General features: G+C 42.6%; 1 protein-coding gene across 5 annotated transcripts in view; it reads left to right on the forward strand.

Moving 5' to 3' along the window:
• The window catches only part of MYLK (myosin light chain kinase), a 181,009-nt gene that overhangs the window by 131,066 nt on the left and 25,109 nt on the right, over positions 1-24,834 (forward strand). For all 5 annotated transcript variants that reach the window (XM_088662195.1, XM_088662199.1, XM_035129122.3 and 2 more), the window contains 3 exons: positions 11,947-11,997; positions 13,674-13,801; positions 18,070-18,223. In XM_088662195.1, coding sequence (XP_088518321.1) covers positions 11,947-11,997; positions 13,674-13,801; positions 18,070-18,223 — 333 coding nt within the window. The remainder of the gene's footprint in view (positions 1-11,946; positions 11,998-13,673; positions 13,802-18,069; positions 18,224-24,834) is intronic.

Here is a 24,834-nt window from a genome sequence, read left to right on the forward strand (position 1 = left end):
GTGCTAGACTGAATAATTCAAGGTAGCAAGTCTCTGTACTTTTGGTGGGTAGGGCAAATACAGGATTATTCTTCGGGTGGGCTTGAAATAGTGACCTTGGGCCAGTGACTGTCTCTTAGCTCAATCTACCTCACAGGATTGTTGTGGGGATTAAATGAGGAGGAGAACCATGTAAGCCACCTTGAGCTCCATGAAGAAAAAGGAGGGATATAAATGCAATCAATAAATCAATCAATAGAAGAGCTTTTTGGTGTGTGTTTTTAATGAGTGGGGGAGACGGGACATTGGGACAGACTTAATTAGTTCATTAGCTTCCCTCTGCAGCTTAGTGATATTTCCTGTGAAACTTGAGAGAATCCACTATAGGACTGACTCTGCACCCCAAACGCTGTCAAAGGAGAGACCACCAGGTAGCTAAGGCATATCCAACCAGCTGCTTGAAGCAGCGGCAAAGCTTTTATTTAAAAACAAAAAAACCAGCCAATTAATCCTTAAAGGCAAGCCTGCCCAATCCAAATATTCTTTTGTGTTGCCTGCCCCCCAAACTTGTTGATATCCCCTCCCCCCTTTCAAGAGGAGAAATGGTGAAACTGGTAGAGCTTGAGTCCCAGCAATGTTCCATTGTTCTTGAATTATTAGACAGATGTTTGCAGTGCAGTGTACAAGGATGCCATCAGTGTAAACATGTCAAAAGTTCCTCATCATTTTCACAAGCTCCACAGTGGAAAATATATATAAAGCACTTAATTTAACTGGGTGGGATTAGCTCTCAAAGCCCTATTCTGTTGCTTGCCCTTCAGAATCAAAACAAAAACTTGCCTAGGTGGAGGAGTGGAGTTTATAGGTGCCATTTTAGGCAAATGTCTTTGGATGGCTCGCATGCAACCAAATCACAAAAATGTTTTGATTTAATTTCCATTTCCTAGTTCTTAGGGATAGAACCAGCAGTTCTTGCAAGCTCCAATTATAAAAGCATTAAACATGTCTGCTGCCATAGTTGATAGCCAACATGCTGCCTCTGACCACTATTGTGGACAGGGCTTAGAGGTGTGTGCCAAATCACTTTTTATTAATGGAGTCTTCAGCACAGCATCACCACTTTCTCCCAGAGTTCTAGAACCTGCTGCTTCCAACACTTGCCTTTTCCCAGCTGAGCATCAGTACGTTTAAGAGGATGGCAGCAAAAGTTCGATTGTTGCTCTTTCTTTTTTATTCCATTAGCCTGCAACTTTATACTGTACTCTGTAATAAAATATAGTTGCTATAAGAATGTAGAAATAAAGTAACAGCTTCAAGTAGGAGCACCACCACCCCTCGCATAAAAACAAAATGCCACTGTGTTCAAGCTCCTAGACATTTAAAACAAATTTTTCATGTTTGAAAAGTCATTGGAGTGGAATGGTAGTATTTTTGTTGTAACTTCTGAGAATGAACATGTGCAACATGATGAAATGAACAGATTTAAGGCTGAGATCTTGCTTTCTAGGCCCTGCACTTATTGTGACAATTTGTGCTTCTTGATAACTATGTAGATAGTGACAGGCAAATTACACTGCAGAGAAGTGTATTGCAGAAATGGAGTCTGCTATCACATTTGTCCCAGAGAACAAAATATAGAGTATGTTCCACTATTCAGAGAGCTTGTGAAATTTCCACTTTGAATAAGATTTCTCACAGACACAGGAAAATTCAGAGAAGTGATTTAAACAGAATGTGTTTTTAATAAACAACTTTGGTATCAGCAGGTACTTAGAGTAAGGCCTATCATGACCAAGTCTTTTGTTTGTGTTGGGGGGGGGGATGAACCTGAGTTGGAACTGCTCCAGATTCTGGTATGTTGGAAGTGCTAGAAGAAAATGGAACCGACTTCTAAACTTTAGCCAATGCTTCCACAGAACTCCGGCAAATCAATAGTGTGAGAACTGACTTTACAAATAAAATCCAGCATGGTGTAGTGGTTAAGAGCAGTAGTCCTGTAATCTGGTGAACCGGTTTCACATCCCTGCTCCTCCACATACAGCTGTTGGGTGACCTTGGGCTAGTCACACTTCTTTGAAGTCTCTCAGCCTCACTCACCTCACAGAGTGTTTGTTGTGGGGGAGGAAGGGAAAGGAGAATGTTAGCTGCTTTGAGACTCCATAGAATCATAGAATCATAGAGTTGGAAGAGACCACAAGGGCCATCCAGTCCAACCCCCTGCCAAGCAGGAAACACCATCAAAGCATTCTTGACATATGGCTGTCAAGCCTCTGCTTAAAGACCTCCAAAGAAGGAGACTCCACCACACTCCTTGGTAGCAAATTCCACTGTCAAACAGCTCTTACTGTCAGGAAGTTCTTCCTAATGTTTAGGTGGAATCTTCTTTCTTGAAGTTTGAATCCATAGCTCCGTGTCCGCTTCTCTGGAGCAGCAGAAAACAATCTTTCTCCCTCCTCCATATGACATCCTTTCATATATTTGAACATGGCTATCATATCACCCCTTAACCTTCTCTTCTCCAGGCTAAACATACCCAGCTCCCTAAGCCGTTCCTCATAAGGCATTGTTTCCAGGCCTTTGACCATTTTGGTTGCCCTCTTCTGGACATGTTCCAGCTTGTCAGTATCCTTCTTGAACTGTGGTGCCCAGAACTGGACACAGTACCCCAGGTGAGGTCTGACCAGAGCAGAATACAGTGGTACTATTACTTCCCTAGATCTAGATGCTATATTCCTATTGATGCATCCCAGAATTGCATTGGCTTTTTATAGCTGCTGCATCACACTGCTGACTCATGTGAAGTCTGTGGTCTACCAAGACTCCTAGATCCTTTTCACATGTACTGCTCTCAAGCCAGGTGTCACCCATCCTGTATTTGTGCCTTTCATTTTTTCTGCCCAAGTGTAGTACCTTACATTTCTCCTTGTTAAAATTCATCTTGTTTGCTTTGGCCCAGTTTGGCCCAGTCTAATCTGTTAAGGTCATTTTGAAGTGTGATCCTGTCCTCTGGGGTATTAGCCACCGCTCCCAATTTGGTGTCGTCTGCAGACTTGCTCAGGATGCCCTCAAGCCCATCATCCAAGTCATTGATGAAGATGTTGAATAAGACTGGGCCCAAGACAGAACCCTGTGGCACCCCACTAGTCACTACTCTCCAGGATGATGAGGAGCCATTGATGAGCACCCTTTGGGTTCGGTCAGTAAGCCAGTTACAAATCCACTGAATGGTAGCATTGTCTAGCCCGCATTTTACCAGCTTCTTTACAAGAATATCATGGGGCACCTTGTCAAAGGCCTTGCTGAAATCATGATAGGCTACATCCACAGCGTTCCCTTCATCTACCAGGCTTGTAATTCTGTCAAAAAATGAGATCAGATTAGTCTGACATGACTTATTTTTCAGAACCCATGCTGACTTTTAGTGATCACAGAGTTTCTTTCTAGGTGCTCACAGACTGTTTGCTTAATGATATGCTCTAGAATCTTTCCTGGTATTGATGTCAGGCTGACTGGGCGGTAATTGTTTGGGTCCTCTCTTTTCCCCTTTTTGAAAATAGGGACAACATTTGCCCTCCTCCAGTCTGCTGGAACTTCGCCTGTTCTCCAGGAATTTTCAAAGATTATTGCCAGTGGTTCTGAAATCACCTCTGCCAGTTCTTTTAATACTCTTGGATGTAGTTCATCTGGCCCTGGAGACTTGAATACATCTAAACTAGCCAAGAATTCTTGTACTACCTCCTTACTTATTCTGGGCTGTGTTCCCCCTGCTGAATCATCTGCTCCATATTCTTCAGGTTGGGCATTGTTTTCTTTTTTGGAGAAGACTGAGGCAAAGAAGGCATTGAGGAGTTCAGTCCTTTCTCTGTCCCCTGTTTGCATTTCACCATATTCTCCTCTAAGTGACCCCACTGTTTCCTTGTTCTTCCTTTTGCTACGGACATACCCATAAAAGCCCTTTTTGTTGCTTTTAACCTCTCTGGCGAGCCTGAGTTCATTCTGTGCTTTAGCTTTTCTGACTTTGTCTCTACACGTGCTGGCTATATGTTTGAATTCCTCTCTGGTGATTTCCCCCCTTTTTCATTTTTTGTACATATCCCTTTTAAATCTTAACTCAGTTAAAAGTTCTTTAGATAGCCACCCTGGCTTCTTTAGGCACCTTGATAGACTCCTCCCTTCAGGACCACTGTCTCCCTCCCCCACATAAGTCAGTTTAAAGCCCTCCTGATGAGGTTTTTGAGTTACGTGGCAAAAACATTCCTCCCAACTTTTGTGAGGTGCATAGGGTAGTGATAAAGCAGGATATCAAGTCCAAATTCTTCTTCTCTTCTTCTTCTTCTTCTTCTTCTTCTTCTTCTTCTTCTTCTTCTTCTTCTTCGTGTGTGTGGGAGGACTAGACAAACCACTTCTCAAGTGTTGGTCCCTCTGTCTGAATTAGTCCTACAGTTGTTTGTCAATTTTATTTTCTTATAGATCATTGGTGGGAGACTTCTTGCCTGTGGGCCAGATTAGGCCCACTGGCTTCCTAGTTTGACCCAAATAACACATATGATGTCAGGCAGAAAAGTGCACACAAAGTCTATTCATGGTCATTCTTTTTTTAAAAAAAATAATTTTTATTGCAGATTTTCCAATTTAAAATAATCATCATAACCTCATAACACAAATTTTTTCTTACATAAAGCACAAAAAAGGGAAAAAAGATAAAAAGCAACATTGCTTGAAAAAAGCAACACAGCAAACAAGAAAAAAAGAGAGAGAAAAAACAAAAAAAGGAAAAAGGGGGGGAAAAAATTCCAATCTTATCTAGGTATTCATTACACATCATCGACTTCCCCGTCCCTCCCTTCCCGAGTCCATTTTAATCCCAGCTTCAGCAATCTTCTCCAATTAACAAAATATTCTATTTATTAATATCTTAACCTTCATATAATCATCTAATTTTATATCTTATAAAATTCCCTTAAAACAAAAAAGAAAAATATTCTGTCTATAAAAACCCCTTAGCTTATAAGTTCCCTAAAAAATACTCCCAATTATTAAATCTAATAACCTCAATCTTTATCTCTTGCCCAAAGAATTTTTTATTATTACCCCCCTCCCTCCCCTGGTTGGCAATCCCCTGTAAACCCCGACCAGCTCCTTATAACAATCCATTTTCAAACCATTTAATCCATCCCTTGTAAGAAACGACCTTTATCTTTCACCCCACTCCATCTCTTGCCCACTCCAAAACATCCCACACTCTCCACTTCTCCTTCAGTTGTTCCCATCTCTGTCCCCAATTTCCTTTTCCATTTTTCTTCTTCCCCCTCCAAAGCCAAATCTTGTTTGAGTCTTTTGTCTTTGCCTGATTGTCCTTGACCAGAATCTGGTCTCCCTCTCCCACTGAGAGACCAGGATCCTGAGTCTTTTCTTGAGCTGGAGCCTGCTGGATAAAACCAATGTCCTTTGCAGCTTCTCTCACAAGTTGCCCAGGATTCTGATTTTTCGGCTCTTCTTGCATTTCAGCTTGTAGATCCAATGTATCCTCTGGGGGAGACAGTTGTATCTCTTCTTTGAAACTCTGTGTCTGTCTTCTATATTCCTGTACAGTAGTACCTCGGGTTACGAACGCGATCTGTTCCGGGTCGCAGTTCGTAACCCGAAAAGGTCGCAAACTGAGCACGCGCTTCTGTGCATGCGCAAAGCGTGCCCCGCTTCTGCACATGCGCGGGACGTGCACGCGCTGAAAACACTTCCGGGTTTGCGGAGTTCGTAACCCGAACTGTTCGCAACCCGAGCGGTTCGTAAACCAAGGTACGACTGTACATCCTTCGTCAGCACTTGAAATTGCTCTAGTAAACATCGCATACTGTCATTATCCCGTTGAGAGCTCATTGTTTAGTCTATTTGGTTCCTTTGTGTTCTCAAATTACAATGAGAGGCTCACGCAGCTGTTCCCAGAGATGGTCACAATGTGCTATTCTTTCCCCAATTGCTTTCCAGACTTTTCTTTTTCTTATTAAGTCCAACTTCAAATTTTAAATCCACAGTCTTTTACAACGCAAGTCTCATTATTTCCATCCTAAATCCCAGGTTCAAAAGTTCATGTTAATAGATAGCTTTCTAGCCGATGATGTCACAATGGCGGCTGGTCTTTGTTTCCAGGCTCTTGCCCCCAGATTACCGGAGGGCTCATTCCAGATATTTTTAAAACTTTTGAATAGATCGATAAAACATCTCCTTCCCTTGGCTCTGCACCATCAGGAAGGGGTCCAGCTTGATTTTTTAGCAGATCTCAGGGTCCCGTTCCAGCGTTTTAGCTGCAGGTTCTGTGACTGCTTGGTTATCTCGGCGGGGGGGACGGACGACCTCCGTTTCCTTTTTTAATTCCCCTCCCGAGGCCAAATCTTCTCCAATTTTACTTACAGTGCCAATCTTTTTTTTTTTGGAGGTATCTGTCGCTCATCTGTCGCCGGCACAGAGCTTCACGACCCAGAGGAAGCAATCGACCCAAGGCTCCGTCCCACTCTGCCTGCTCTCGCCGCACCTAAAAAAGGTGCTTCTCGGGCAGCAAGCAGGACTCTGCAGGGCTCAGCTGGGTACGATCCCGGAAAGCACAATCCGGGGGTTCTCCAGGGGGCTGCAGTGCTCACGCAGCTCTCCCCCCCTGGGGTGCTAGGGACCTCGGAGACCGAGGACTCCCCCGCCGATCGGCAAATGGCGGCAGACCGGAAGTGTATTCATGGTCATTCATTTCCAGCTGCTGGGGAAATGGTGTGCTCTTTGAATTACAGCTAGAAAGGCAGGATCTCTTTTGAACTCAAGCTGGGGCTTCAAAGGAGGAAAGCAAAGCAAAGAGTGCACTTAGAATGTGTTCCAGCTTCTTGCTTTGAAGTAGAATCATTTGATGTCATATGATTGACAGGTGGGCCACTCCACCCACCTGTCAAAGCAGCTTATAGAGGGTGGGGGAGTTTTGGATCTGCCTTTGCCAGTTAGATTAAACTCCTGGGTTAAACCTGAATATCTCAGTGACACTTGGAAGTTGATCAAATAGAAAATATTTCCTCTTACACACCATGTTTTGCATCATAACTGAACCAGGTTGCTTTTCCTCAAATAAAAATTATTGTGATTGGACTTCCTATCCAGTTTCCAGGGGAATGTATAGAAAAGTTTCTGTAATGGGCTCCTTCCTTCCGAGAGATGAAGAGCACCTGGTCTTGAAGCAGCCAGCAGCCTAATCCCCTTTTGATTTTTCTATCCTTGATGGAATTCCTTGAATGATATGGCGACGAGATCATACTGGCCTATTTACTTTGAATGTTTGTAAGTGATGCCAATAAGGGTTTTGATACTGATACTGAGAATTCCTTGAGGCTATTTTCATTGTGAGATGAGCACCAGTGTGGCAATCACCATAGTTTAAGGCATTTTGAACATATGCCTGGCTTATTTGGTTACTTGAAACAAAGAAAAAGAGTCAAACACTGATGAGATAATGGGGATGGTAGCCCAACAACATCTGGAGCACCGGGGGTTCTCTGTCCTTGCTCTAAACCAGTAAGGAAAATGTTCTGGTTGAGCAAGCCATTCCTTCTTGGCAAGTGTTTAAGTTTATGCCAGGTATGTTACTTGAATCTCCGCCAGGTTATTATGCTTTATAGTTTATGCCATCCTGACAAGCTGTGACTGAGTTAATACTGGCAAAGAGCAGGATTTTCCATGAGGGCTGTATTTACATTGCATTCTGCATAGTTATCTGGGGGAAAGGCAGAGGGGAAGGGTGGTTGTTATTGATTGCCACATATAGAAGTTGATTGTGACATTTTATCTGTGTGTTACACAACCACATGACACAGGTTCTTTACTGCTACAGTGAAAATTGCCTTTTATTTCCCCCACTCCTGAAATGTTTTTTTCTTGTCTGTAAATGTACAAACTATGCTGAATTGCCCATGTCATCTCACTGAAGGTCAGCCTACAGATCCTTCTAAAATGTGTTGTGGTTTTCTTTCAGCAGCAGGCATTCCTCAAACATGGTTAACCCATTTTAATCAGATTAGATGTTTTGCTTTGCATCTAGTTCTTTATATAGGCAGGAATTGCTTCATATCATCTTATTTCCCTTTTCTTTCCATTCTATTGTGGCACTCTTAATATGGGCCTAAAGTTCCACTTAGAATTATCAGTGCATGCACTTGGTATCTTCTCCCCAACCAATACCCCCTCTTTTTTATATAGTTCATGCTTATGAAGCATATGATAACAATAGGATTCACACCATTTCCCAAGAAGATAGTAGATGAATCGAAGGTCAATGGGCAAAGCAACTTTAGATCCACATGGCCAAAAGCTGAGGATTACTAAGAGAGGGAGCAGATTGTTTATGGCAGAGTTTTCTCCTACGGCATTAGTCCAGTATTCCCTACTGTCACTTGACTAGTGGTAGTCTCCGGGCTTCAGAGGATCTCAGCTAGACCCTACATCTATGGATCCCCACCATTTTGAATTTCACACAGTGCCCCAGAGCTCCTAAAAAGGCATTGATCTTGGTTGCAATGGAAAATTTAAAATGGTGTGTGATTCTTAGACACAGTTGCTTAAGAACACAGGGAACTGCCTTATATGGAGTCCATCCCACTCTGTATTTTCTACAATTACTGGCAGCGGCTCTTCCTTAACTGGAGATGCTGGTGATTGAACCTGGGCCATTCTTCATGCAAAGCAAGACCCTGTACTACAGAACTCTGCCCACCCAAATAGCAGGGGTGGGAAAGAAGGCAGATTGCATCATGACATGCCCATTTCTCAAAAGGCAAAGTTGTTAATTTGATCATGAAAAGAGTCTTACTAGATCACTAATTCAGTTGCATGCACACGAAAGCTCATACCAAAATAAAAACTTAGTTGGTCTTTAAGGTGCTACTGAAGGAATTTTTTTATTTTACTTCGATCCAGACCAACACGGCTACCTACCTGTAATCAGTTGCAGACTCTGGAGGTTCTCTCAGTGGAATTTTGCTCCGGAGATGCTCCCACTGGTGAAAGGGGAGGAGGTGATTTTCACCAAATACTCCTGCCCTTTGCAGCTCCCATGCACCCCACAGCTGCTCTGATTAGTTGCAGCACCCTCTGGAACAGTGCGTGGACTGGCCTTCAAAACTGTAGGGAAAATCAGTGACAATAGTCTCTTTCTCTTTCTTGCTTGTTCAAAGCTCATTCAGCAAATGGAAGGAGCCTTTCATTTACGGAATGCAAGTCTAGAGGAAGAGACTACCGTCTGAATGGTAGATACAATTTTATGTTGTCATATTGGGAGAACTGGGGAGGAGAGGAAAGGCAATATGGATCCTAGAAATGCCTTCAGCAAACTTGGTTGGAAGGCTTTGGTAAAATATAATACTGTAATGTAAAAGGGTCTCTTATACCAAGGAAAGGCCAGTAGGGGCTCACCAGTGGACTCATACTGCCCAGCCCTCACTGTTGCACTGCCCTGCCCACCCCTGCCCCACTCTGGTACACAACAGCAATTCTGGTACCAGAAAGCCCAGTCCCTTGTCCTGCCCCTCCCTGACTGCTATTCCTGCTCATACCACTGTAACTCAGTATTGTCTACCCTGATTGGCAGTGGCTCTCCAATATTTCAGACAGATATTCCCAACATGCTGGGTTTTGAATCAGGGACTTTCTGTATGCAGACCAGATGCTCTACCACTGAGCTATTGTTTCTTCAGCTTCCCACCATACAAATAGACTGGAGTATTCTGGGAGCAGAGGCTAGTGTTGGGATGTATGGCAAAGTGGAGGAGAAGCCGCATGGGACATGAGAAATCTTGGCTAATGATAGTTGAGGATTTTGAGAGACCTTGACCTGACTCTAAAGATGTCACAGCAGTGATTAATACAGAGTGGGCACTGGTGTTAAATGGCCCATGGTGTGCAAAGGCATCTATAATATGAACAATACTCTTTTCCCTCTGGAAATTAAAGCTATAACCAAGTAAATTTCCTTGAATTTCTGCTTCCTAAAGAAGGGCTTGATGTCTCAGAAAGTGTGGGCTGTCCTGTGAGTGCAGCTGAAGTTTGAGCTGCTAAATAGCTAGCATTTTAAAATATCAAGCTGCTTATTAAAGAGCCTAAGTGTAGAGATTTAGAAGCTTAGCTATAAGCTTTTGTTTTGAAAAGCTTTGCAGTCACATTATTGTGCGGGGGGGGGGGAGGATGGACCACTGCTGAAGTCATTAAAAATTTGTGGTTGTTCGGAAGTAACCTCTCAGGTTTTTAGTAGCAAAGCTAGGGAAAGTACAGGAGAATAATATCTCTCTTGTGCTTGACCACACTGGTAAAATTTCTAGTGGAAGCAGGCATTGCTAGGTACTGAAAAGACAATGGGGCAGAAGCCCATGACACAAATGTGCATAATATTTACATATGCTAATATATGTAAACACACACACACAGAGAGAGGGGGGGGGCCTGGGTAATTAAGATGGTAGTGGGTATCTGAGGTCTCACGAGCAGTGCACTTTGCAGTGTGCTTAGCTATAAGTAAGGATGGACAAATCTGTCAATTTGATTATTTTTATCAAACATCTGTACCTGATTTATGGTAGAGTTCTCCTACAGCTTGGCAGTGTGACAAAGCAGAAGGCCATGGTTTCTCTAGGTGACCATATAGACAACCAATCTACAAAATAAACCTCCCCCCCCCTTTTTGCACCAAACCTCCCAGAACTCCTTTTTCATCTTGTGGGTGCTTAGAATGCAACTTGGCAGCATCAAAAGATAGACAAGCTCTTTAACTGTGAAGTTATTGGTTGGTTGGTTGGTTGGTTGGTTGGAAGTTGTTTTGAATTGTCTTGGACAAGAAGAAGTAGCTAACAAGTTTAATAAACTAATCATCATCTGCAAATCCCCAAATCTATTCTGGAGGACCTTCTGCAGAGTGTGGGGGACAACAGTGTTCTGTTATGCAAGAAATCATTGTGTTGATGGAACCTTAGCCTTAGCACTGCATTGAATACAACTCATAATGACAGGAAGACTTTTGGATACAGGTTTTGCCCAGATAGTCTCCAGCCTTTAGTGCAGTTATATGAGATTTTTCCACTTGATCATTTTTGTGTGGCTCAGACAGTTCAGTGAGTGATTTACTGGGAAGGAAGGAGTAGTTGGGAGTTTCGTGTTACTATTTTTAGTAAAATGCCTGAAAAGGGAAACGAGAGGGAGATCGGGACAGACACAAACACAGACGCTTCTGAGCATCTCTACTTATGGGGCTAGCATTTGCACCACTGAAATGGCATGGCAAAATGTTCCATAGTTGCAAGCCCATTTAAAAGGAGCCTTTCCCCACAGTAGGTGTGATTTTCTCATGCCTAAAATTATTCTGCTTCAATATCAGCCTTTTAATGCCTTGAAAATCTCACCCCTTAAAAACAGACGTACATGTGATTTGTTACATAGCCACATTATAGGAGTATTTGTACTCCTTTGCTCTCAGTCCTACTCTTGACAGGAAACAAATACATTCTGGGGAGGCTGCACCCTACTCTATGTGACCCATTTCCTCCCAGGGCAAAACTGCACTCATTACATTGGTACTTTGTGTGTATGGAGCTGCCAATATTATTTTATTTTTTGTAAAAGCAACAGAGGGGGCCCCTGCTTTGGATTGGAGCCATGACATGGAGGAGGGGGATTGGATGCTTTCTCCTCATGCCCCACGGGACCTGACACCAGAGTTGCCTCCACACCATTTGCTATTAGCTATGTTGGTACCTTTTTTTTAAGTGCACAAGTTTCTACCTCTGGCTGGTAGGAATTGCAGGGAGTTGATCTGGTTAGAATCTCATAATCCTAATCCAGCAAGTGACTTTTTTACAAAAGTAAAATGATGTTGGGAGATCCTGACACTTGTTACAGTGCCATGTTTACACAGTTCCCTTTTGCACCTACCAACCCCTCTCTTTGTTTAATTAGGTGAGGCAACAGTGAAGAAAAAACCAGCTCCCAAGACTTCACCCAAAGCAGGTATTGATTGGAACATTGCTATTAATACAGACGAGAGAACAGTAAACAAATGCAGAAAAATTACCATGCAACACACTTTAAACAACCTTGTTAGTTGTACCCATTTGAGTTTGATGGCTTGACAGTTCAGGACAACATTTCTCAGTTACCTGTCTTCTTGTGTAGGTCTATCAGGTGTGTGTTTGTATCAAAGTAATACAATATGTTGTTTTAAGGCTTAGAGACACAGCATTTTCAAGAGACTGTGCATTGTCAAACAGGAAGTCTTAAACTCCCTGTCATTACACCTCCCCATGTTAAAGGTAAAAACCAAGTGTAACTGAATAAAGTGACTTTAGTTCAAAGACTAACTAAATTCTTATCCCAAATCAGATTCCCCCCCCCCCTGTGCTGATGGATAGATTTCTGCCCCATACATGCCCTTACTCACACTGGACCAGACCTGGAGAATTAATAACCCATCAAGCCAAATGCTGTTCATCAACTATAAATTAGGGCTAATGATTCATGCTTAATGAGTGTTTTTGCAGTGTCAGGCAGCTAAAAAAACCATGAGGTTTAATGGACTTCTGGTAGCCCACAAAAATGGCTGGTTAGCTGCATTGAATTTGGGACTAGAGATGGGTGAGCTGTCCCATAGCTCCCTCAGATTAATTCAGAAATTTATCTGAGATCTTCCTCCCCATAGGTTTGGGGGGAAATAATACACATCCTTTTTAGCCTGCATCATCTGTAGAGGGAGATTTGAGTGGCTACATAGACCGAAACCAAGGAAGCTTGGCACCCTTGTGTTTTTGTTTTTTTACCATATGAAGCTATCTTTATAGTATGCAGGACTTATCTACACTTCCCTTTCTTCCATGCTTTCCAAGCACAGTCTAATGCTTTAAAGCTCTGTGTTCAAGTGCTCTCTTTTTTCTTCTTCTTTCTTTTTTTTTTTGCTCCAGAGCTTTCCCCATTAAAACCAGCTCTTTTAAAGCTGAAACCATGGAAAACTCTTTCTGGTTATTGCGCTTCAGCTTTAAAGAGCATGTTTTCATGGGGAAAGCAAAAAAAGAAGAAGAAAAGGAGAGCACTTGGACACAGAGCTTTAAAGTGTGGACCTGTGCCTGGATAGAGCAGGGCAAAAGGTAGGTGTGGATAAGCCCAGTCATAGCATTAGTCTGTCTAGCTCAGTGCTACCTACACTGAGAGGCTCACCAGGGTTTCAGGAAAAGTGCTCCAGTTGCTGCAGCTCTTCCTCGTTTGTTAGCTCATCTTGTCTCTAGAGACTCTATAGGGCATCTCCAAGACTGAGCTGAAATTCCTACCTTGTTATCCTGTAATCCTGGGAGAGCTGTTGGTGTGCTTTACTTCTAACCCCCCATTCCTGGCTTCACTCAGCCAGAAGACTGGGCTTCTTTTTGCTGGGCTCTTTTCACAGGTGAAGCTTTGAAAAATTGGTTAGATAAATGGGAATAGGTTAACTTACCCATCTGGATGCATTGACAAGATAACTTTAAAAGTCTGTCCGTCGGCCCAAGAAGCAGCCGTGCATCAGTGAAAATGGAGGAAAGCAGAGCCACATAGATGCTAGGTGCACTTTTAATGCCTTAGTTGTTAACGTTCTAAACTCAGAGCCAAAAACTTGCTCCAATGAGAACCCTACCTCTAAATAAATCCTCCCTTTTTGCCAGCTCTTCCCCCCCAGATTGTTCAGTTCCCAGAAGACCAAAAAGTTCGGGCTGGTGAATCGGTGGAGCTGTTGTGCAAAGTTGCAGGAACTCTGCCCTTAACCTGTACCTGGATGAAATTTCGGAAGCAGGTAACACTATCTTTGTTGCTGTTCTTTTGTTGCTTGATAGAAGGTGGTATCTGAAAATAATGTTTGCATATATGGAGTATTCATGTTCACCCAAAATCGCATGCAGCCAAATGTCAGGTATTTTCCTACACAGCAACTTGCATCTACATCAGCTGGAGCAAGAAGCTTTTTATCCTATGAAATATCCTAGTAATGATAACTCTGTGGCACGTTTGTCCGTGCTGAATATTACTGAAAAGTCCTAACTAAATGTGTTGGTAAAACAGACACCATGGCAAATGTGTAATTCAATAATGACTTGCTGTTTCCTTGAAAGTAAGGGCTAAGCTACACACAGTGCTAAATGCATCACTTAAGGTAGTGATTCTTTTTTAAATGGTCAATGGTAGGTAGCTCCCCCTCCCTGCCACCCTCCACATGAAGATTAGGGCCATCGTTTGCTAGGAGGGGAGATTGAACCTCCCTTGCCCTGTAGTTGCAGTCCAAGCAAAAACATTCTCCTCCCATGCTGCTATTAGTTCAGGAAGAAAGTTACTACAATGGGAACTTCTTTCCTGGAACAGCGAGCAGGTTTTGTGTGTCTGATTTTGTTGGGACTACAGCTACCAAAGGAGAGTGGGGTGGTTAAATTCACTTTCCCAGCACAATACAGCCCTGATCACACACTATTTAATATTTCATAAGCATTCATGAAATTACAAGTGATGCATTTAGCAAAGTAATTGCTCATGGCTGGTGTTTGCCTCCATGAGGCAAACATAGTTGTAATAGTATGTTATCATATGTAAATAAATAAATTCTACTGATCTTCCCCTCCCTACACTGCTCTTGAGAGCTCCCCCAGATATGCTTTTTTGTCCCATCTCAGCTTGTGTGGAGGCAGCCAAATATAGTATTCAGATCTTGGCTTACTGATAACTGTTGCTTTGCCTCAGGGTGCTGACTGAAAAGCCAGGGATATGATTAGACTCGTTATTATTTCACTTGTAGGATCAGAGAGAGATGGCTGCTGCATTCTGAGGTTTTCTTGTCATTAACCTCTCTCACTCTTACATTTTGTAGTTTCATTGGTTTCTGTTTGTCTTACGAATTCCATTATTTTCAACAAATACGTCTTCATTTCCTTCTTCTGCCCCATTCCTTAGTTCCATTTTGGAATCTAGAAAAATCCCTTGCAATTGCCTTGGAGGGTTTTACATTATTATTTTTAGATCAGTGTTAATCCAGTTGCCCCATATGCTTGTGCCATTTGAGCAGAAGGGTAAGTGGTTGGATATTAGCTACACTTTCGTGCCACTGCATAACTTGTGTTCTATGGGAAATGGTCATATTAGGTACTTTTTTTTTTTACTTTGTGGAGATCACACCCAAACTGAGTTCAGTTAGAAGTAGGAATAATACAATGGTTTCTGGACAGCTTTTGTGGGTCTGTTTCCTTTATTTTTATCCCTTTTTACAGCCAAGTATTGTCTCCCTAAGAAGCTCAAAAGTAAAGAGAGAGAGAGAGGAGAAAGAGAGATTCTACCTTCAGGCTTAACAAACTAAACAAAGCACACAAGGGAAGGGGAATGGAAGAAAAGGTAGAAGAGAGAGATCAGTCCATCAAGGCCAGAATGATGTGGCAAGCTGTATCAAGTTTGAGCCAGGCTGGTGTTTCTGCTTGGACAGTGGTTGGTGGCTTTTGTTCCCTTTGGCTGACGGATGGAGCCAGAGTGTCCTTTTCGCTTGTTTCTGCAGTCCCAGGGCAATGGACAGCTGGAGCTGAGTGTTCTTTCTGGCAGGGACATTTTATGATGATGATTTACTTGCTTCTCATTTGTTAGCTTTTAAAATCTGTTTTATGAATGTGGTTTTAAATTTTTGTTTCTTAGGCACCTTGAGTAGTTCAGTTATGAACTAGAAAGGCAGGGTATAAATATTCACAATCGAGAAATAGCTCTAAGTTCCTTCTATAAAAGAGGATGGCCATTTGTCCTACTTTACAGAGAGCAGTCCTCTATTTGAATAGCTGTCTGGTCCAATGCCAATTTAAAGGTTTTAAAAAAACAGTGATAAGAAGTAAGAGAAGGAACCTTGAAATTGCTCATAACAGTATGTGGACAACAGATTATGCAGGAACAGAGGTTTTTGCTGAACCTCTTTTGGCCATTTTCGCTAATGTCCACAGCTGACCACCTAACGACAGTATGATCAGGAAGCTGCTTTGCCAGCAACTCCTGACAAAGGTAGTTCTGAATTTGCATATGTAAATTACGCATATGCAATTTACATATGTAAATTATGCATCTGCAATTTGCATGTGCAAATTATGCATATGCAAATATGAACATCTCTGCCATCTTTTGTTTTAATTTTTGTTGAAGCATTGCCTCTCTTTTTGGTAATTCATAAGTGGCCAGCCTAGTGCCAATTCCTGGGCAGCAGTAAACCAAGATGCCTGCTGCTTGGGGATATTTCATGTTGAGACCTAGGACTCCAGTGGCAGACAGTTGTACCAATCTATCATTTCTGGTATAGTCTATGTAACCATAATGCTTCTGTTAGGCTTGATACCCCAACAATCTATTCTGTTAAGTGGAATGATCAACATGTTGAATTCCTGGCTCACTCAATACCTTTTCAATATTTTCTAAGTTTTGCTGATCTTACCAGATGTAGCTAGTGTAAATTCCATAGATGACTGTGTCCATACTACAGTCACATGGACTGAGGGAATCCATTGGTGACAAGTTCATCACACACAAAAATTATTATATAGATTGTACATTATCTTGATAACAAGTTCAAGAATGGTGTGTGATTCACATGTTTAAATTTCTTCCGTTGCACAGAACTAAAGGAGTCTGAGCTTCACGTTAAGGTTTGCTGAACACTAGTTTAAAAATGTGATAAAGACAAAACAAAGCCTGTTGAGAACTGAAATCCTCCTGAGATCTTGTGAATTTATTACTACTCCTACAGGATCAGCTACAGGAAGCTAGCTTTTGCAGTCTTTTGCCAGAATAGACTTTGTTACTAAGACCTTCATGATTTTTTGTTGTCTCAAAATGTACAGCAGGACATGCCAAACTAAATAACCTTCATTTTTTAATGAAACTCTGGATGAGCTAGAGAAACTCTTATCTAACAGGAAGTGGAGGGAGGACACTGACGCTACTATCTATTCCCATATTTAGAACAGACTGTGCTGCTTTTTTTTAAGTATCTAACCTCTTGCTTGCCCTTATTTACTAAACTTCATGAAAATGAAGTTCTAAATATTCTTGACATTTTTGACCATGATTCTCATCTTAGCTTCATAGAATTGTAGAGTTGGAAGGGATCCTGAGGGTCATCTAGTCCAACCCCCTGCTATGCAGGGATCTCAACTAAAACATCCATGACAGACAGCTATACAATCTCTGTTTAAAAAGCTCCAATGAAAGAGAGTTCACCACCTTCCAAAGGAGTTCATTCCATTGTAGAACAGCTCTTACTGTCAGAAAATTCTTCCTGGTGTTTAGTTAGACCAGGCATCCCCAAACTGCGGCCCTCCAGATGTTTTGGCCTACAACTCCCATGATCCCTAGCTAACAGGACCAGTGGTCGGGGAAGATGGGAATTGTAGTCCAAAACATCTGGAGGGCCGAAGTTTGGGGGTGCCTGAGTTAGACTCAGGGCCGGCTCTAGGTATAGTCCCAGTGGGGCGGGGTGCCAGGGCGCCGGGCTGGCAGGCGGGGCGCTGCACGCTGCAAGGGCGGGGGCGCCGGAGCGATCTCTGCACCTCAGTGCCAGGGCGCCCGACCTGCTCAAGACTGCTCTGGTTAGACTCTCTGTTCTTGTAACTTGAATCCATTGTTCAGGTATTAGCCTCCAGAGCAGAAGAAACCAAGCTTGCTCCGTCTTCCACGTGATAGCCCTTTAGAGATTTGAAGAAATTCATGACCAGTCTTGCTGTTTGTTAGTTATAATTCATTTCTGTAAAATGGGTACAATGTTTTGAATGTACCCAGTTTGTTGAATGAAATAACTATTTTACACAATAAATAATTTTGCACAGTTTTATTACTTAAAACATACAGTATTATACAAATTGCTTGACTGGTGATCTAAGCAACGGGAACGGGGTCTAAGAGAGCAAACAAAAGGGTGATATCAAGGGATAAGACAGATTGGTGAGTCCTGCCAAACATACACGTCCCACTTCTTTAGTGTTTGACAATTCCTTAAATTGACTTTAAATTATATTTTCAAAATGCCTGCCTTAACCTATCTCTTTAATTTGGCAGATCCAAGAGAGTGAACACATCAAAATTGAGAATGCTGAGAACAGCAGTAAGCTAACTATCTCCTCCACTAAGCAGGAACATTGTGGTTGTTATACTTTAGTAGTAGAAAACAAACTGGGCAGCAGACAAGCCCAGGTTAACCTCACCATTGTAGGTAAGTAAACTGGATTATTATTTTTGTAGTTAATGTTGATAAGTGACCTGGGCTCCTCAAACTTGAATCAATGCAATTAATTATGGAGGAAAACAATGAATGATTATTTTCCATATTTTCCCATTATTTTCCAAACTAGTTTATCCCTTAGTTTGAGTCCTTTTTTGGTTGGAGAACTGCATCACAGAATTCAGAGAAGTGTAAATATTGTGAGATAGCTGTGTTTTAGTTTGCGTGTTTCAAGAAATGTGAATTGGGCAGGTTTGTATTAAAATGTGAACTGAACAAAATTTATCCCCTATTCTCAATGGTGAAAATGAGAAAAAATATATTCTTCCTTCAATAATAATAATAATAATTTATTATTTATACCCCGCCCATCTGGCCGGGTTTCCCCAGCCACTCTGGGCGGCTTCCAACAGAAACATTAAAATACACTAATTTGTTAAACATTAAAAGCCTCCCTAAACAGGGCTGCCTTCAGATGTCTTCTAAAAATCTGGTAGCTGTTTTCCTTCAATACTTTCTAAAGGTCAGGGTGGGGGGCGCCCTACGGCCAGGCTGGGGGGCGCCGTGCAGCCGCGCTGCATGCTAAGCCCGCCCGCCCACCACGCAGCAGCAGCGCCCACCCGCCGAGCTGCACCCACCCGCCCACCACGCAGCAGCGCCTGGCAGCCACGCTGCGCGCTGAGCCCGCCTGCCCGCCATGCAGCAGCGCCCGGCAACCACGCTGCACCCGCCCGCCCACCACGCAGCAGCGCCCGCCAGCCACGCTGCACGCCGAGCCCGCCCGCCGCGCTGGGAAACAGGGCGGGGGGCGCCAGAGGTATCCGCCGCACCACGGCGCCAGGGATGCTTAAGACGGCCCTGCTAAAGGTCACTTATAATTGAGTAATATAAATTGTAATCTTGATAATTAATGATTGATAGCACTAGGTCTGATATTTTAAAGACATTTGTGTAGTTAAAGGCTCTGATTTTTACCTCAGTCTCTTGGCAGTTGAAAACCTGCTCTGGAAAGGGTCATAAATGTGAGTTGTTGTAAGGATATATTTTCCATGCCCACTAGGATCTAAATGCACATCACCTGGTTTTTTTACCTAGAAATTAGCAGTAAGAGAGCTACATATAGGTATATTGGAAAGTCCTTCTGTTGGGGAAAGAGATTCATTTAGCATGCCAGGGAAAGTTCAAGCCTTCATTTAGAATCAGTAGACCATCTAACTACAGGTAGGTAGCCGTGTTGGTCTGAGTCGAAGCAAAATAAAAAAATTCCTTCAGTAGCACCTTAAAGACCAACTAAGTTTTTATTTTGGTATGAGCTTTCGTGTGCATGCACACTTCTTCAGATACACTGAAGAATCTGAAGAAGTGTGCATGCACACGAAAGCTCATACCAAAATAAAAACTTAGTTGGTCTTTAAGGTCTACTGAAGGATTTTTTTCATTTTGCTCAGACCATCTAATGCACTGTTGAATCTGTGCATGAGATCACTCTTATTAGGGAATCCCTGCTTTAAAAGACTAAAGAAGTCATCTTATTTTACTTGTTATTTTGTATTATATTTACTGTTTTTAATTAGGTTTTGTAATTTTGGATTATGCGGAATGCTTTATCTGAGTGGATGTAGCAACCGAGTAATTTCATTGTTCCCGCAAGGGCACAATGACATCTTATCTTATCTTAAATGTAAGCAGTTGCTGTGATGAAATAGCACAGATCAAATCTGGCCCATATGAGTAGTTGCCTAAGCAGTCATCTTGAGAGAAGACCAATTAACATAATCTCATAATATTAGGTGCTTCTTCATGCCGCCCCCCCACAAGTCCCCTCCTGCCACAAGAGGAACCTGTGAGGCGCAGCACTTCAAAGGTTCCATTTTTGTGTCTGGGCTTCCCTCCACCCCCCCTCTCCTCCCCAGAGCACCCCCTGCCACCAGGTGCTTCTGAGCAAAGAGAGGGGGAAGGCGGCCCTCCATCCAAACACTTATCTGAACGCAGTCATATTAATACCAATCTAAAAATTGTTTCCCAAGCCATTCTTCTACCTTCCTCCAGAAAACTAAAATTTAATACCTAATCGCTCCCCCTTCTCCTCCCGATGTCCTTTTCCCCTCTTGAATCAGCAGTCCTTTATCAAGCCAAGATTCCAGAAACCGTTAATCAATCACCAAAATGCTTTTTAACTAAAACATTTTTACCCCACACCCATTCTTTCCCATTTCCAGATCCAGGCCTCTGTCCCCCCCTCCCTCTGCCTTTCCTTTCCCTCGGTTACCCATGCCCAATTTTTAGCCCCTCCAAAAGCCCTCTTTTCTTCAGTCTTCAATTCATTTTGTTGTTCTTGACAGCTGTCACTTTCCTGTTCAAGTCCTTGTTGTTCTTCCTCCAAGTCACCTTTTTTATAATCCACCTCAGTTTTTGCAAAGTCCAGTTCTTGTTCTTTACTTTCAGGTAGGCTTTTCACATTGTCCTCTATATCCTGCTCTTGAATCAAAGTCTCTGAACATGTTAGACTGGAGTATTGCAGTGTCCTGTTAATGTCCTTCAAAATCTCTAAATAGTTCAGAACTGACTCTTGGAAGCTTGATGAATACATTGTTTTCATTCCTTCTAACCACAAACTGGCAGGAGATTAGGAGGTAGAGCACACTGGAAATTTCCATTCGCACACGCTTTCCTCCATCTTGGTTATTCCAACCATTGTCTTTAAATTTTCCACAAAAAATCGTCTCTTAGGTCCAGATACCTATCTTTTAATAAGGTCTTACAGCCAATAGAACTTTGAACAAATTTTTACAGATTTCCTTGTCTTTTAGCAATTTTGACAGCTTTGACAGCTGTCAAATGAAATCTTCCCTTTGTGCACTTACTGATCCTCGGGAGGTAGCGGCACCGGGATTTGTAAAGGGATACAAAGTCTTTGTTTCTTTCAGGTGCTAGAGACAAAGTATCTTTTTCGGCTTTGGAATGTTTAATGCACCTCTTATTCAGCCATTAGGAAGAGATCGACTCCCGTTTTTAAATCTCTTCCGATATTCCAAAATTGTTAAATTTAGAGTTCAAAAAGTCCCCACGAAGATTTCACTTACTTTACGGATGTCTTTTAAATTCTTGGGAGAATCTGCCGCTGCCCGGTAGAAGACTCGGGGCTTCGCTCTGTGGAGGTTCCGATGTTGACCAAAATGGCTCCCGCGACTCCAACTCCGCTGACTCTCGGGGGCTCTACTGGGTCCCCGGGCAGCAGAGGAATCGCCAAAAACGGAGCCCGCCGGTCTCGGAGCCTTCGGGACGCTCGACCCGAAGTTCTTGTGGGGAATCCGCGCGCCCCGCGGAATTCCCCCCCCCCCCCCGCGATGCCAGGGACTGCGGAGCTCGCAGTCCCTGCGTCTTCTTTCTCCGGCGCGGCAGACCGGAAGTCAGCTTTTGAAGGTCTAATCATATGTCTAATCATATGTCTTATGACTCGGGATATTACAAGTTCTTAATCTTATTACTGTGGTAACAAACACAGGTGGGTTAAATAGCCTCGAATTAACTTTTATCTCTGTGACTGCTTTGAACAGATATAATTGCATTGCGAAAAAAAGCCCAATTCTGCCTAATGGATTTGACCTGACACTGGAACCAGAAAAAGAAAGATACCAGTGATAAAGGCTGGCCACCACACTGTTAATTGTTATCTAATTATCTATAGTTTTTCAAATGTTACTGGTGGTTTTGAAGCCCTTAACTGATACATATATGGCCAAATCATATTTAGGGTCTTAATGTATTTTACTCATAAGTGCTACTTCCTTCCTCCCCCATAAAGGCAGATATACACACCACAGAACCCAGAAGGCAATTAGCATATACAATCCTGAAAATATAAGCGTCTATATAAAAAGATGAAGTCTATAGCGCTCATTGTTGTTCAGAAGAGCTTATGGGCACAATCTGCTCCTGGTTGTGGGAAAAAGCAGAGCCTGAAAGTTTTAGAAGCAACAGGACAAGCAGCACGATCACTGTGGTGCATTAAAATGACACACAGAAGCTCTCACGGAGAATTAAAAGTGGAAGTTCACTGAAGTCAATATATTGAGAAAAACTGTTGTTTTATGAGGGGAAAGTTCTTTTCACTGAAGAACTTGATAGCTATGTAAAGATGGATCCTAAGTGCTTTAAAAAAAAAAGAGTTGCCCTTTCCCCCTTCCCATGTTTATGCTAAAGATAGAATTCATCAACATCTATACAGAATAATGCCTTTAAATTACAGCCCATTCCCCCCCTTGGAAATATAAGCTGCATGGTACTTTTTTTTCTAATGAAAGCAGAGCAGTTTACAGTGACACACACACACACACACACACACACACACACACACACTCTGAGAGCGGTAACATAGAGTTCAGTTATGGCCTTTTATGGTTTCATTTTTCTCCCACAGATGAATCTCAAGTGCAGTCTTTGCCAGCAATGTCGGCATGGACATCATCCAGCAGGCTTTAGCAGTATATTAAATACCTTCTCTGGCTAAACAGCCTAACCCATGGAAAGGAATTAATTGTTGCTTTATGTCTGCTCTTCATCTGGCAGGCAAATATCACAATAGCTAATAATAGTGTGGAATGGTAATATGATAACTCAAATTAAAGTAGCCAAGGTATCTAAAGAGGACTACCTTGAGCGTGGTGCTTCCTTTCTGAAGCAAAACTTACCTCCAGATACAGAGTCCCCAAGTGGAAGACACCCAGTCAGCAACCATGGCAGTTGGAGCTTGGGAAGCTGTAAGCCAAAAAAGCAATAGCTTCTAAGTTACAAAGTGAAGATATAGGAAAGAAGTCCCACTAGCTGTATTATTAAATAACTTGTATGTCTCTTATCTCCCAAACTGTACCTGAGGATCCCTGTAAAAAGCATTTCATTTTATCTGAGCCAGTGTAAGCATGCAAGGAAGCATTCAGTACAGCACTCATGAGACTTGCACATATATGCTTTGAAAGTGCCCTCTGATCCAATGGTCCCTGCGCATGTGAAACTGGTACATCAGAGGGAGAGGGAGAGGGAGAGAGTTCACACCTAGTCTTTTCCACCTCAATAATAATTTTTAATAATAATAATAATAATTTATTATTTATACCCTGCCCACCTGGCTGGTTTTCCCTGGCCACCCTGGGCGGCTTCCAACCGAATATTAAAAACACAATACAGCATCAAACATTAAAAACTTCCCTAAACGGGGCCACCTTCAGATGTCTTTTAAAAGTAAGATAGTTGCTTATTGCCTTGACATCTGCTGGGAGGGCATTCCACAGGGCAGGCGCCACTACCAAGAAGGCCCTCTGCCTGGTTCCCTGTAACCTCACTTCTCAAAGCAGCAAGGGAACTGCCAGAAGGCCCTCGGCACTGGACCTCAGTGTCCAGGCTGAACGATTGGGGTGGAGACGCTCTTTCAGGTATACAGGACTGAGGCTGTTTCGGGCTTTAAACACCAAGTTCCATGTGATATACAAGACTACAGTGAAAGGCCTGTGCATCTATACACTCCACAGACACACATATATCTACTGCACAGTTCTACAATGGTACCTTGGGTTAAGAACTTAATTCGTTCTGGAGGTCCGTTCTTAACCCGAAACCGTTCTTAACCTGAGGTATGCTTTAGCTAATGGGGCCTCCCGCTGCTGCCGCATGATTTATGTTCTCATCCTGAACCAAAGTTCTTAACCCGAGGTACTATTTCCGGTTTAGCAGTGTCTGTAACCTGAAGCGTCTGTAACCCGAGGTACCACTGAACAGGGCCGGCTCTAAGGCAAGACTGGGTGCACCCGCCAGCCAGCCGTGGCGGGAAACGGGGCGGGGGGGGGGCGCCGGAGCGATCTTCACACCACGGCGCCGGAGCGCCCAATATGCTTAAGATGGCCCTGCCACTGTATAAAGAAAAACACTCTAAATTTTTATCATCTGCATCTGGATAATTTTACTTGGTGCTGAGGCTTTGTACTCTATATTAAAGAGAGGTAACAATGTGCATATTAATAGGATAGTACAAGACTACTTAAATATAGCTATAAATTCAAAAGTTGATTTTGGATCTTAGTCCTACCTATCTAATCAGTTCATACCGAAGAATAAGTAAACATCCGTTCTCTTTCAGCAGAAGGTAGAGATCTACTGGTTGTTTCAAGTCTGTTAGTACTCAACCACAATACAAATTAGTCACAATAATAGCGGCCACAATACATCCATTTGCTTGCAGTGTTTCCAGATGTAATGACTTTTCCCTGTACTTGAAGTTGTTATGAAATGTGATTGCAGGAATATTTAGTGGGACATACATTATTTTTGGTTAAAAGCACAATGCCCTCTCTCAGCTGCTTTTTAGATTGTCAAGAGGGAGCCAGGTTCCCACACACAAGTCTCTGCTGAATGCCTACACTTTGGCCTAAAGTCAGTAAGACTGATGTTGCCCTCCCTGCTCAGATGCTGAGAAAGAGACTTTGAAAGACTCTGCATGTTGAAAATGAAAGGTTGGACCATAAGGGTCTAAGCAAATATGAAATTATCCATGAGATCAAAGATGTATCAGGTTTTATCCAAAACAAAATTTTCATTGTTGTTACTATTAA

This window comes from Zootoca vivipara, chromosome 1, assembly GCF_965207765.1.
Source record: "Zootoca vivipara chromosome 1, rZooViv2.hap1.1, whole genome shotgun sequence".
NCBI classification, from domain to species: domain Eukaryota; kingdom Metazoa; phylum Chordata; class Lepidosauria; order Squamata; family Lacertidae; genus Zootoca; species Zootoca vivipara.